This window comes from Neltuma alba, unplaced genomic scaffold (assembly GCF_004799145.2).
Source record: "Neltuma alba isolate B1F8T4 unplaced genomic scaffold, ASM479914v2 tig00012996_pilon, whole genome shotgun sequence".
NCBI classification, from domain to species: Eukaryota; Viridiplantae; Streptophyta; class Magnoliopsida; order Fabales; family Fabaceae; genus Neltuma; species Neltuma alba.
In genome coordinates, this window is record NW_021637347.1 from 333,931 (window position 1) to 347,776 (window position 13,846).

Consider the following 13,846-nt stretch of genomic DNA (forward strand, 5'->3'; position numbering starts at 1 on the left):
TAATGAACTGATTCGGGATTTCATTTGCCTGCGTGCCTTCAACTTGAGCGTCCCACGCATTGATGATTACGTTCATAGGCGCTGTGCTTCATTGTTTGTTTCAGTAGTATCATTGAAATCAGGTGGCTCATGATCAATTACAATAAATTACGCACATTATACGAAATAAACCGCACTGTTCACATCTTGTGAAAATTATGACATGCTATATTTAATTCACATGGCTTCTCATCCGCCGACTCAATTTACAAAGCAGCATACCGAGAGTGTTTTAAGAACAAATACATCAGAGAACTACATAAGAATATGATGGTGCAGGACAACAATCAGGGTTTTAAGGAATCGATATGTTTCAGCATCGTCTTGGTAGATTCATGAGCAAAATATTTTTGCCTCAGCAAAACATAGGGGTATCCGACAAATGACAAAATATGGGCAGGCTTTGAGAATGAAACTACTTCATACCATACTTGGCCTTTCTCATCCATCTCAATTGAAAATCGCTCCTCTCCGGCCTGTTTCCACAGAGAGTAATATTTCAAACATGATTAGAAGCCAAGAATCATAAATACATATTTGATCCCACAATATATGTAACATGAAATACGAAAGTTCTTGAAATTTTAAGATACAGAGATATGTGTGTCTGGATTCAACAAACTACAGCATAATGATGGGGGGGGTTTCACTAGCTAAACAGTGAAGAACAGTTGACACAAAGGAATGTTATCACAGAGATATAGAGAATATCTAGCTTGAGAGACAGATTTTTCAAGGAAAACTTGAAGTTCTTATGCAATGGCAAGACTTAGTAGAATCCAAAAAGGCAGGTGGTATTAGTATATCCTCAATTATAAAAGCATTATAAATGCAGGTTGGAGGGGGAGGTCATTAATTAATGGGGTGGGGAGGGAAGAGATACCAGCATGAAGGGAATATAACAGAATGGGGGAGGGAGATTCTGGAAGAGAGTCACATAGATGGCCCTTAGATGAGTTATTGTGCTGAAGTGATTTTTTTTTTTTTGTGGCTTGCAACCAGTGATTGCTTCTAATCCTCAAGAAAAGCTCAGGTACTAATTAATCACTGTACATAATGAGATAAGAAAACAGAGATGTTTTCAGGTCTCGAAACATAAGAACACTGTTAAAGCGACATTGCTGCACCATGCAGTGCGGGGCAATTACAAAGAGCCAGATTTCCAATAAAGAAACTCCAAAGACTATTGGATTTTATAACTGCACAGAAAGCATTGGATAAGGAGGTATTTTCAGCTTCACATCTGCATCTCCAAGCGGAAAGAATTTAATCACTTAAAAAATTTTAAGACTCCAGTCACATCCCCATAATCCCGAGACAAAGAAAAGCAGCAGGACTGCAGGAGGAAAGTACTCACCAGTAAGTGACCACCCAGAGTGCCACTTCCAAAACCAAAGGAGGCATTTCGGTTTTTTTTAGTTCTACTTTCATTCACATATACAACCTGAAGAGGCATCATGAGCCATGGGACGAACTCCTTTACACAAGCACAGAACTTCACTCCTTGTTGAACCGGAGTTTTTGGATCAACAAATGACCAATTCAATCCGAAATGCCTGAAAATGATATCAGTCATGGCTCAGCAATCCTGCGCCTATAAATGTATGCATGCATCAGAAAACAGGAGTGACATAAGCAAACCTCCAACTTCTGAGAGCACTCTTGCCCTTTTCAAAAGTGTCAAGACCAGAACCTACCAAAACTCGAGCATGGTTTAGTAAGAATCCACCTTTGGAGAACCCTTCATCTTCTTTAAGGGAAGACAAGGATTTAGCAGTAGCTCCTCTATATTTAACATCATAATTGAAAGTATCAGACCTGGTTGACAAGCAAGAGGAAAAAGTTTGAACATTAGAATGCTCGAGAAGCTAAAAATCCAAAAAAAAAGAAAAAAGAAGTCAAACATCATCTGATTACTTATCAATGCAAGCTTTCTGGTCTTGGAGAGTTGGCCGATGCCAGCACAAGAAAACCATCTGTGTTCAATAATTGTACATATTGCAGAGTTTTAGCAGCAGAGACAGATTTGAATATTATCAAAATACCCTCCACAAGCCACTGGAGAGTAGTTCAAGTGATTGGGGATGATGGGTCAAACGTTTGATACTGCTATTGCGCACACAAAAATATGCACGCACAAACACACCTACAGAATCAAAGTTTTGGCTTGTTTTCGGAACTAAATTCAGTCAATGGTCTGCGGAAAAGCAAGCTGGTTAAACTCGTTGACCATTGGCCAAATACAGGAACTTCATTCAGTCACAAAATGAAAAAGGACAATAGGCTTAGAAAGATGTGCTGTGCTTTCTTCAATTAACCAGAAGATGAAATCGAGATAAATGACAAGAACAGACGAGTTGCGAAAACAAAACGAGACGTTAGAACTTAGAACATAACAAACTTATGGCAAGCGAGAAACTTTGTGGTATTGTTAATTATGCGACATGGTAAGTCTGCAAAATTTACTGAAGCGAAGTTTAATGGCTGAAAGCCAAATAGGTTTTAATGCCATTAAATTCATGTACATTCGCGCGCGCGCGTGTGAGTTGTCTAGCTTTGAAGATGCAAGTTCATGCACCCACCAAAATTGCTGTGGATAAACACTTGAAAACTTTCGAAGCGGTAATTCGACTGGATTCCTAGGCCCAGACAAGTTAACAAAATCATGGAATTTGGAAATAGCGCAGAGAGGGACTTAGGATTCAGAAGCCGCGGGAAAGAACAGGAGTCAACAATGACAAATTCTATTTGCCCAAAAAAAAAAAAACAATGACGCGACGTAAACGAGGGAGAGGAAAGGGCAATCAAGTGACGAACCTTAACCAGTCTGCCGGAAAAGTGGCCGTACCGCTGTACGCTGCAGATGACGACGCCGGGGTAAGCTTGAGAGATGAGAATGAGCCCACGTCTTAGAAAAATGAGAGATGACAACCAACAGAACACAAAATAACTCGCATGCGACTTCGATTCTCTCCACTACCTTCCCATCTTCTTTCCCTCCACTATCCTTTTTTTCTCTTCACAACTATTGGATCAAAACTCCAATAGTTCAGATTTAATATCTTATAAAAATAATATTATTAAACAAATAAATAAATAAATTTAAACTGTTAAAATCTGGTCTGAATAGTTTACAATTGTAATAAAAAAATTAAAAAAAATTTGCTCTATAATAACATTATGTAGTTATGAACTGTTCAGATTAGATTTTAACAGTTTAAATTTATTTATCTACTTTTTATCATAATATTTATTTTTATAAAATGTTATAAAATATTAAATCTGGATCATTGGAATTTTGATCCAATAGTTGTGAAAAGAAAAGGAGGGTGGTGGAAGGGAAGAGGATGAGAAAGGTAGTGGAGAGAATCCAATTCCGAAATCTTGCGCTACAAATTGGGGCCTCTGAGGAGAGATTATGTGCAACAAAAACGCACTTCAGTGACTAATAATCCGCCACTGCAAAATGAAGAGAACATCTTGTTTTGCGCCCTTAATCTCAAATGCACCTTGCAGATTGTGTGCGCATGCCAATTATTCAGAGTGTTTCAACAATGATTAGCTAATGACTTCAATTGAATTTGATTTCTGAATAGCAAATTCGGTCCATGACAATCCACAGCAAATACTTACTTCAATTTCTAATCTCCAAAAAAAAATGATAAAAATGTAGATAAATTAATTTTAAAATTACTACTTTATAAAAATTAATTTTTCTATTTGAAAATTATAAAATGGAAGTAGTCGAAATTAAATTCAAAATTATCCGTACTTCATTATTCTGATGAATACGCAAGTATCATTGTGATAAGTATGAAAATGAAATATATGTCAATTCTTTTTATTACTATCTTATGTATGTATGTCAATTCTTTTTTTGCCAGAATCCTCACTCTATTTGCTTACGTAGACATTATAATGACTTGATTGCAACCAGTAGCATGAAAGTTTAATGATCAACTTACGTATTGAATTTTATATGGAGTTGATTGAAGAAAATAAAAACTGTGGGTGCTAATTTGAAATCAGGGCAAGTTATAGCACTTAATATTAGTTTTTTTTTTCATTTTGGTTATTCTAATGTTTGATTAGAAGTAAAATTATGATTTTAAAAATATTTTTATGATATATAAAATAAATACGTAGAAAAATATTTTTAAAAAATACTTTTAGTTATCCAAACATCCCTTTAACTTCTTCGGATCCGGGGACTGATGCCGATCTGATGCGGCATTCCAATTTTCCAGACAACAACGAATAATTATGTGATTTCGCGCCACCGAAATCATTTGGCGTTATCCTTTTCGGTATTCTCTTTGCCACGTGGACATCTTCTGTCTACTTATAATAATAATAATAATAATAATGGAACAGTTCCGTCAGGTTAATACTCCCCTACCGATTGAATTTGAAATATTAAATCAAAATAGTTTAATGAAAATTATGTGTGCATATAAAAAGAGCCAAAAAAAAAAAAATAAGATGCCCCTGCAAAGACTTATAAATTTTTCAACATTCTTCTTCGAGCAGAGAATTACTGTACTTTATAATTTTGGCGAAGGAGGAGAAGTTGGTTAAGAGAACAAAAGTTCGGGTCGAGGATCTTGCCGGATCGGTTCTCTTCTCACCAACCTCTTCACCTCTTAGTCTTTCTGCTTTTTTAACTGTACATTTCCTTCAGATTCAGTACTTGGGCCTTTGAATTTTCATCTTTCGTTTTCCTCTTCTGAATTCTCGGTCATGGCGTCTGAACCCAAGAAGATCATAATAGATACTGACCCCGGCATTGGTAGGTCTTCTCATTTCTCAATAGAATCCTTTTCATCAACTGCTTACAGTTTTTTTGCGCTGAAAGGAAAAACCGCAACTTATCTCATCAGAAAAGGCAAAAGATTACGCACGTTTATCATATAATAGACTTTTAATGAGTTCTGGATGTGTTCTTTTTGGAATTCTTTCATTTCAGTTGGCCACAAAGAGAGAAAACATTCTTGTGGTCCATTTTGGGTAGTTGATATAAAATGCTAGAATTCATGAAGATTGTTGACCTGAGAGGAAAGTCATGGCAATTGTTTCATGTAGATGATGCCATGGCAATATTTCTGGCATTACGATCGCCTGAGCTGGAGGTCATTGGACTTACGACTATTTACGGAAATGTTTACACCACCCTGGCCACCAGAAATGCCTTGCATTTGGTAATGTTATGGGATTCGCTTCTCTGATTCTAGGCGGCATTTTATGATACAGTTATTGGATTGTCTGTTGATCTTTTTTATGGATAAACGAGTATAAAGTTGTTGACTTCCATCATTCTGTTAGAAACGTCCTTACTTGTGTAATATGTCCATTGTAGTTGGAGGTTGCAGGGAGAACTGATATACCAGTGGCTGAAGGCTCCCATGTTACATTAACTGTGAGGACTTCCTCTCTGTCAGATTGATTTTGTTATGCGATCACTGATTTGTGTGCCCTTAAATTCATTTGATTCCCCAACTACCATTACCATCGGCTTCATTTGATTCCCCAGTATCTTAAATGACTGAAGAATATATGCTGACTTAGTTACCTGTTCGACAATGATCGTAACTAGATATTTACCACTTGTTTGTTCCTTGCGAGTAGTACCGAGTACGATGTAATTGGACCCCTCAATAGAAAGAAAGAAGGAACGAAGTGTAATACTAGTATTTACAGGATTCATAAACAGCTTAAAATTTGTGTGTTATTGTACTTATGATACTTCTAATTGTCTTAATCTTCATTTCTTAAGAAAGGAACAAAGCTTCGTATGCTGATTTTGTCCATGGGGGGATGGGCTTGGCAACAAAAATTCCCTCCACCTAAAGGAAAGCATATTGAAGAATCAGCTGTTGATTTTCTGATTCGACAAGCAAAGATTAATCCTGGCAAAGTCACTGTAGTGGTGGGTCCGCTTACAAATATTGCATTGGTCTTTCAATAACAGCTTAAAATTTGTGTGTTATTGTACTTATTATACTTCTTATTGTCTTAATCTTCATTTCTTTAAGAAAGGAACAAAGCTTCGTATTGCTGATTTTGTCCATGGGGCGGATGGGCTTGGCAACCAAAATTTCCCTCCACCTAAAGGAAAGCATATTGAAGAATCAGCTGTTGATTTTCTGATTCGACAAGCAAAGATTAATCCTGGCAAAGTCACTGTAGTGGCATTGGGTCCGCTTACAAATATTGCATTGGTCTGATATATGGATGATCTTGTGTTTTCTTGCTACCCTTTACGCATTTCATTATTTAATGACAAAATGTCTCTTCGTATAGGCTATCCAACAGGATCCCGACTTTTCCAAAAACATTGGCCAGATTTTTCTTCTAGGCGGTGCTTTTGCAGTGAATGGCAATGTAAATCCAGCTGCCGAGGCCAATGTGAGTTCTCTTTCATGTGTTGAAAGTCCAAATATTACTTCTTGAATGTATAAATTATTGTTGGCTTCTCTCTGCCTGCGCTTCTTACTGTTCTGAAATTTTTTCATTCACTGGTCATATTCGGTTTCAGATATTTGGCGACCCAGATGCTGCGGATGTTGTATTCACAAGTGGGGCAGACATTGTTGCAGTAGGGATAAATGTTACGCACCAGGTTGTCCTGACAGGTACACCCTTTGGCAAATTCCAATTCATTCTCTTCCGTTATAATTATATAAACTTTTATCTGTAATTGCATTGATAATTTTGCTTGTACAAATCCTATGCGGTTTGCAAAAGAATTTCATCAACAATTTAAATTTTTCCTTTTGGGCCTTTTCTTTCAGGATTTACCCTTTATCACTAATCAGGTTACACTCCATATGGATGTTTCTAAGGCCACTGTTTTTTTTTCTTTTTTTCGAGAGATTGTCAACTAATATCCCGGTCTAATTGAACTTGTGAACGTCTTCTCCAATGAATTAGTCCTAGTGTCCTGTCACTGTCAAAAAAAATTCACTTTTTTAACGGACGATTTGACAGAACTGTGCCCATCATTTTCTAATGAACAAGCTGTGTTTGTCCTGAACGCTTAAGTATCCAAATTTCTATTTTTCTAATAAACTTGTACAAACCAGTTTTGGGAACAGACTGGATGGGGATTCAATGATGATAAAGGAGGGAACAATAATCGAGGATTGAGATTGGAAGTAGGTACTAGCTACAAAGAACAGAGGAGCAATACAAGCTTGGTCTTGATATTTTTGCTCAGAATTCTCATTCTTTCTTTCTCTTGTGAATGTGTGTTCTTGAGGGATTCATTAGGACTATTTTTAGCCAAGTTAGTTGTGAAGGTCAATCCCAGCTTCCTGGAGGTGCTTGATACTGAGAACCAAGTTAGAAGATAGAGGATGTCACTTTGGAAGTGGCGACCTTATGGATTGGTGTTTATGAAAATTATGCAGCTTTTAAGGAAGTAGGGCTGGTAATAAGGTTTTGGTAGACATCCTTGAAGAGACATGTGCCCAGTTCTTATAGGGTTGCTACAAGCTCACCCTTAGTTTGTCATATGCTTAGCTTCACAGGTTGAGTTTCTGCAGTGAAGAAGCCTTATTTCCATCTCTCTAGTTCTTTGTCATTCCCACGGTGCGCTTATGTTGAATGTTTCCTCCTCCTAAAGCACCAAAATATGTTTTCTTTTCCCCATCAAGGCTGAGTTTTTGCTCACATTAACTAAGGAAGGCTATGAGTTGGAGTCAACCCATCTATAGTCTCAGTGAACCTAGGTCATGTAAGTAATTATAAGGGGAGGATGCTCACTGTAAAACTGTTCTCAAGGCAACTTGGGGATTTGAAGTTGGCTGGAAGAACCCTAAAGGATTGCCCAAACTCATGATTTATGAGTTCAAGGCAATTAAGGTAATTTCTTTTCTTGCTGGGAACTGCGCCTTTGTCCACATAGAGTCAGCATATGACATTTTGGTTTTTGGGCTTGTGATAAGATTTGACGTTCTACACTTCTACCTAAAATTTGGAACATACATTCTTGGCCATTGATGAGAACTTGGCATCAGTCTGAACGATATAATCAGATTAGAAAAAATGCTATAGCAAACATCATTCATCTATGTTTTTGTTACCAATGTCTATATAGCTGCTGATCGAGAGAAGTTGGCAAGTTCGAAAGGCAAATTTGCACAATACCTGAACAAAATCTTGGACGTGTACTTCTCTTATCATTTTGAGGCATATGACACTGCAGGTTTGTGTTGTTGATTGGCTTAAGAACTGAGAGATCCCATGATCTTCTTAATTATAATTGATTTATATGCAGGCGTTTACCTACATGACCCAACGACCCTTCTTGCAGCTGTTAATCCTTCACTCCTAACTTACGCAGAGGGTACTGTTAGAGTCCAAACTAATGGCATCACGAGGGGACTCACGATTCTGTATAATAAGCAAAAAAGGCAAGTATCACCATGAGGTTTTGTCCCTCGAGAATTCAGGGCAAAACCATTTATCTTATTTAATTTTGATATATGTAGGCCCATCCAATGATAAGTATTAGCTAATACTATATAAATTCAGCAAAAGGGTGATTAAGGAGGATTTCAGATGTAAAATAAGATGTCCATGACAAGATATGAATAAAAATATAAATTTACTGAGATGAAATTCTCCCAAAGGTCCTTTTGGGGTTATTGAGCTGTTTCGATATGTCTGGACATCTTTCTAAATGCACAAATGTATTTCTAAACATTCTGAAATATATCAAACGAAAAAGTCCCACAATCCCAATGCATAGATACAGTATAGGTACTGATATAAGCCACCTTTTTAATGTATTGGTGCTTCTTAGATCATACTTCTATTGTAGTTTTATCTTCTTCATTGCATTCCCCCCTTAAATGATTTATAGCTGTATATATGCTTTCTTTGGTGTAAAACCAGGTTTGGTGAAGTTACTGAGTGGTCGGATAAACCATCTGTCAAAGTAGCTGTGACAGTTGATGCTCCTGCTGTTGTTAAACTGGTAATGGATCGTCTTATGGATTCATGAACCAACCAACCATGAAGATTTTCGATGGTAATTGAAGAGGACAGGGGTTGGAGGTGCTCAGAAACCAAGGCGAATCAAACAAACTCACAAAGCCAGAATGAGATTGTATGTTTGGTTCAGTTTGAATGCCTGCATTGGGGTTTGTTGCTGGTTTATCTGACTGATTTTAAAGCTCCCTAGTAGTTTCTGGTTTTTTTTTTTTGGTGAAATAGTTTCTGGTTTGAAACAATTTTAAAATTGATTTAAAGCTAATAACTAATAAGGCCTTTAAGATGGCTTGAAACTCCCTTGTACTTCTTTTAGGCCAATAAACTTCTTTGCACTTTTAAGTGCCGCTTGGTTTGCTAATTTGGGTCAAGTGTTTTTGATGATTCAGTGCTGTTTATCGGTGAAAAAAAGTCAAACTGTTATTTTTTTTTTTCACTTTATTTTAACATTATTAATTTTTCTTAAGACGTTCAATGGAAGTTAATTTGATTTGGTTTTGAAAATTTAAAGATGACTTTGCTGATACATAATCACTAAATATTACATTCATAAATTAATAAACACCTGCAATTCACAGCTGGTTCACGTGATTTAGAGTTTAATTCCTCTTGAGCGAAATTTTGAATCTGAATCTTGCGCATAAAAAATTCTTTGAAGAGTTTACCTCTATATTATCTAACTTAACTCCATTCATTCAAGTGAGTCGAGTTCGATGTAACTGTCAAAAACCGTTGGTTATTATAAAATTGATTTGATAAATGAATGGCTATTACCTTTTATCATGGTATATGATGTTACCTTTTGAAGAACAAGCAAGTACTAGAATTGAAATTGAAGCATGGTTTAATGACTTTTTTATGCCGGAACAAATATATCATCGGTATCCTTTTGTATTTTTTTTCTTTTTTTGGGGGGGGGGGTGAAACTATCAACGGTATCATGGTATAGGCCCCGCTAAAGCTTGTTCGACAAAGTTAAATTGCGATGGAATTAGCCAATGTGGCGTTATTAAGCTCTTTACAAGTGAAATAACCAAATAACGCTACATGATCTAGAGTATTGGTTCCCCCCCCCCCCCCCCCGCCCCAAAAAAAAAGAAAGGATCTAGAGTATTGGTTAAATTTAAGCAGGAGAGTTTATTGACCTACTCAAATAAGATAAAACCCATACGGTACGTTCTATTGCAGATAAAATGTTGACCACGCAACCCAAATTATGGAATTTGCAGGGTAGAAACGAGCACGGCTCCGCGCGCGCGCGAGAGAGAGGGAGAGAGAGAGGTGCTTGAGATGACCGTAGGTACGCTGCGTCCAAAAATAGAATGGAAGAGAGAATGGAAAACTATCATGTTGGAACGCATCTGATGTCTGTATTAAAATCAACTTCTAGGCCATCCCCTGAATGAAGGCCTCTTCCCGCCCTCATCGGTGCAGGCATTCTCAACGGAAACCTCTGTAAAGAAGTAACTTTGAAACAACCTGCCAGTGCCTTCGACAGTTATTCCCTAACATCATTCAACAGCACCAAACTTCCTCAAACCACATATAAAATTGTACAAGAAAAAAGAGTGTGCAAAAATAACTAAGTTAGAAATAAGGTGATGAAAAGAAAATGACTATCTATAGAGATAGCAAAAGTGGGTTCATAGGTGCTCAGTCCTCCATGGAAACTCCATCTTGTCCTCCATCGCCATCGAGGACATTATCGCTCTTCAAGTTGCCACAGACGTTACATTCCATAACATTGGATGGAGAATTTCCCTGTGGGGGTAAAGGAGCTAAAGTACCCCAACAGTTCTTTCTATCACACATGAATTTCAAAAAGAAATATGCATGGGGAAAATCACTGTTATCTCCTTGCGGGTTGCTTTCGGTGTCAGAGGCCGCCATATTTTCACATTCGTCCTCATCCATTGACTCTTCAATATCCTCTGCATCATCCTCAACACTGTCGTTGTCTGACCAATTTGCTTCAACATTGCATCGATCACACTTACAGGTGAAGCCATAGTCTTCTGCCAGTCTTTTCTGCCTTCTAGAGTAATTTTCATTCACAGGGAAATAGCTCAAACAGACCTCCCTACCTTCAGGAACATCATGAATCATCCTAATGATAATGTCAGTGTTATGTTTGTCATCTGTCGCACTAGTATCCACATAATCAAATCTGCAGGCATTAGGAAGGCAATCATGGTTAAAGAAAGAGGCATAAGGGTATATACCATAAGCTCTGACAGATCTCTGGTCATTATCTTCAGAGAAAGGCTGCATCAAGCCAAATGCATTGAGCTTATCCTTGGCCAACAAGGCAGCAGTGAGTTCCAAGGAAAATCCATTCTGATGACTAGTTGGAGCAAACGGTTGGAGTGACGTAATAAGGGGGTGCAGAAACTGAGCTAAAGCAATTGTAGTATCATCAGGAGAACCTTGAAGAGAAAGCAGAGTTTGAAAGGCCGAAGGGGAGACATTGGCAAGATTGTAGGCAGCAATGAGAAAATGCACTTGGACTTGACACTCAAGGGGCTGTTCAACCAGCACAGAATTGGCTCGGAGATGAGATAATGCTTGACATACCCAAGAAGTGTGAGATGTATTTTGGGCAATCGATAGACATTCTGGGCTACAAAAACGATGGTGGCGACACGAAGGGCACAAAACTGAGGAAGCGGAAGGACCGCCCATGGAAGATGGCCCCGGTAGTTTTCTGAAACAATGGTCGCAGAAGCCTGGAGAAGAGGAGATGGATGATGATTGAGGGATCAAAGGCAACAATACAGAAGGATGGGAGAATCTCTGAGAACAACTTGGCCAGCTTGAAGAGGTTGAGATGCAACCATTCCCCTTCCTCTCCCTTGTATCTCCTCCAACCTCAAAAGGGGTTTGGTGCAGTCAATGCCATTTGCAAAATACTTAGCAGTTGCTTGATTCCAAATAAATAAGCAGTTGCTTGATTCCCACAAATAAATAGGTACTATATGGATGCTGATAATCTTTATATAGAATCTGAGCCCAGCAAGCGTTTCAACTTCAATGTATTTGCACACTGGACATTACCACATATCCAACAGACAACTTTTTTGTCCAATCTTTCTTGAACAACACAACCAGCCCTCCTTTTTCCAGAGCAGGAATAGTTCAAACGAGCCAAAATAGCTGCAAACATTTGTTAGCAAGCTGTCAGTCTTAGTAAAGCAAGATGAAAAAAGTCACAACAACAAGAACAACCAGAAGTTTCAAGTTTACTCTTCATTTGCCTGCATGAACAGCCAACAAGAGTAAAGTGCAATAACTCAGACAATCCAATTCAGAGCAGCTGACATCTTCATAATCACAAACTATAAAGGTCATAACAGCTCTCACCCACACGGCAAAAACATACATGCATTGGTCTAAGTCATCATAAAAGAAATCGTATAACAACATATAACCTTAAACCTCCTGGCCATTAAATAGCCACGATAAAAAGAACTCCCTGGAAATGTCTCTATCTCCCACAATCCGTCAAACAGCTGAAATGCAATCAGAATTCACTCTCCTTAATTAAATAACCCAAGCACCGTCTTCTTAATCAGCTTTCTAAAAGCTACACTTACAAGTTTGCAAAGAAGACAGGATTTAAAAGGCTCCTTAGTTCGTCTCTGGCACTGCAAGCAGAAGATAGTCCCTCTCCGGCAGCGAGGGTTTCAAACTTTGCATAGTTATTCACCCGGAAAGAGCAAAAAAAAAAAAAGGCTTGGAAAATGGGCCTCGGTTTGGGCCTACAATTCTACAAAGTTACACTTTAGTCCATTAATTTTATATTAGTATCAGCCCAGCCAAGATAGCCCAAATGTTGGACATGCGTCTCCTACTCTGCCCAATAAGCCCAGTTCTCAAAGAATCCGATTTCTGAAATCTGCACGTGTTCGGTGTGTTAATGTAAAAAGAGTTAATTGTAGGATCAAAGAATGATTACAAAAATTCACTTGTTTTTCATTTGATTGAAGATAAATACTCTAAGTATATTGATTTTCTACCTAAAATATTTTCTTATATCAAGACAAATAAGCTAACTTGTTTTACTAGATAAAATTTATTTTACATACTTGCTTCGCATAATACCAAATCATTTAAATTAGCTTACTTTAATTTAAATAGCCACTTAAAATTAGTTAAACCACATATAAGTATCTCATGTTCTTATGCACATAATTATGTTGGCAATAGAAAATATGCACATAATTGAGTGCTTAAATATCCAACAGGATGCCCTCTCATATGATCTTAGTCACCAATTTTTTTAATAAAAAATAGATATATTATGAAAAATTAGGCGTCTAAATGACATTTTTCCCCCCCATGTTATATGGATATGGATTTGGTCAATTTTTTAAAACCTAATAATTGTTTTTGTTTTTGTTTTTGGCGGGGGGGGGGGGTTGTTTCTTAGGAAATAAGGGAAGGAAGGGTGATGTCGGTGATAAAGTGGCAGGATAGGAGAGTTAAAGATGCCTGAAAAAGGGGGACTGGGAATCCGTACTGGCAGGGGAGGTGGGGAGGGGAGAGAGAGATGGGACGAGAAGCTGTGAGGGGCACTTGGGGATATCATACGTTTGGCGTATGTGGGTGGGGCCCCTTGAACTATGCGGTCAAAAGCAATTTGACTGAATGCCCTTTGACTGACTGGCCCCACCTCCCCCTCTCTGCCACCCTTGTCAGCCCCCTTCCTCTTTGGTGCCCCCTTCTTCCCGTTCTTTCCCTTTCTACCCCTTAACTCCCCTTGTTATCGCAAGAACCAAATTGCTTCTTCAATTATTTACACTCTATTAATCCT

The 13,846-nt window shown here is 37.9% G+C and overlaps 3 protein-coding genes across 3 annotated transcripts; 1 reads left to right on the top strand and 2 right to left on the bottom strand.

Annotated features, from left to right (window-relative positions):
- Positions 1-137: 137 nt before the first annotated feature.
- Positions 138-2,984, bottom strand: LOC114733423 (UPF0548 protein At2g17695-like). Its single transcript, XM_028920888.1, has 5 exons — positions 2,857-2,984; positions 1,957-2,015; positions 1,681-1,857; positions 1,397-1,595; positions 138-515 (listed from the first exon to the last, which is right to left on the bottom strand). The coding sequence occupies exons 2-5, from the start codon at positions 2,013-2,015 to the stop codon at positions 327-329; spliced, it is 624 nt and encodes a 207-aa protein (XP_028776721.1). The 5' UTR covers positions 2,857-2,984; the 3' UTR covers positions 138-326.
- Positions 2,985-4,692: 1,708 nt separating this feature from the next.
- LOC114733361 (probable uridine nucleosidase 2) lies at positions 4,693-9,139 on the top strand. The gene is made up of 9 exons (XM_028920820.1): positions 4,693-4,828; positions 5,122-5,237; positions 5,396-5,455; positions 6,072-6,257; positions 6,340-6,444; positions 6,575-6,671; positions 8,138-8,245; positions 8,318-8,453; positions 8,938-9,139. Exons 1-9 carry the CDS (start codon positions 4,780-4,782, stop codon positions 9,044-9,046), a joined length of 966 nt encoding a protein of 321 aa, XP_028776653.1. The 5' UTR covers positions 4,693-4,779; the 3' UTR covers positions 9,047-9,139.
- A 1,242-nt stretch (positions 9,140-10,381) lies between these two features.
- Positions 10,382-11,970, bottom strand: LOC114733353 (histone-lysine N-methyltransferase ASHR2-like). The gene is made up of 2 exons (XM_028920813.1): positions 11,256-11,970; positions 10,382-11,117 (listed from the first exon to the last, which is right to left on the bottom strand). The coding sequence occupies exons 1-2, from the start codon at positions 11,713-11,715 to the stop codon at positions 10,687-10,689; spliced, it is 891 nt and encodes a 296-aa protein (XP_028776646.1). The 5' UTR covers positions 11,716-11,970; the 3' UTR covers positions 10,382-10,686.
- Between the last annotated feature and the right edge of the window lie 1,876 nt (positions 11,971-13,846).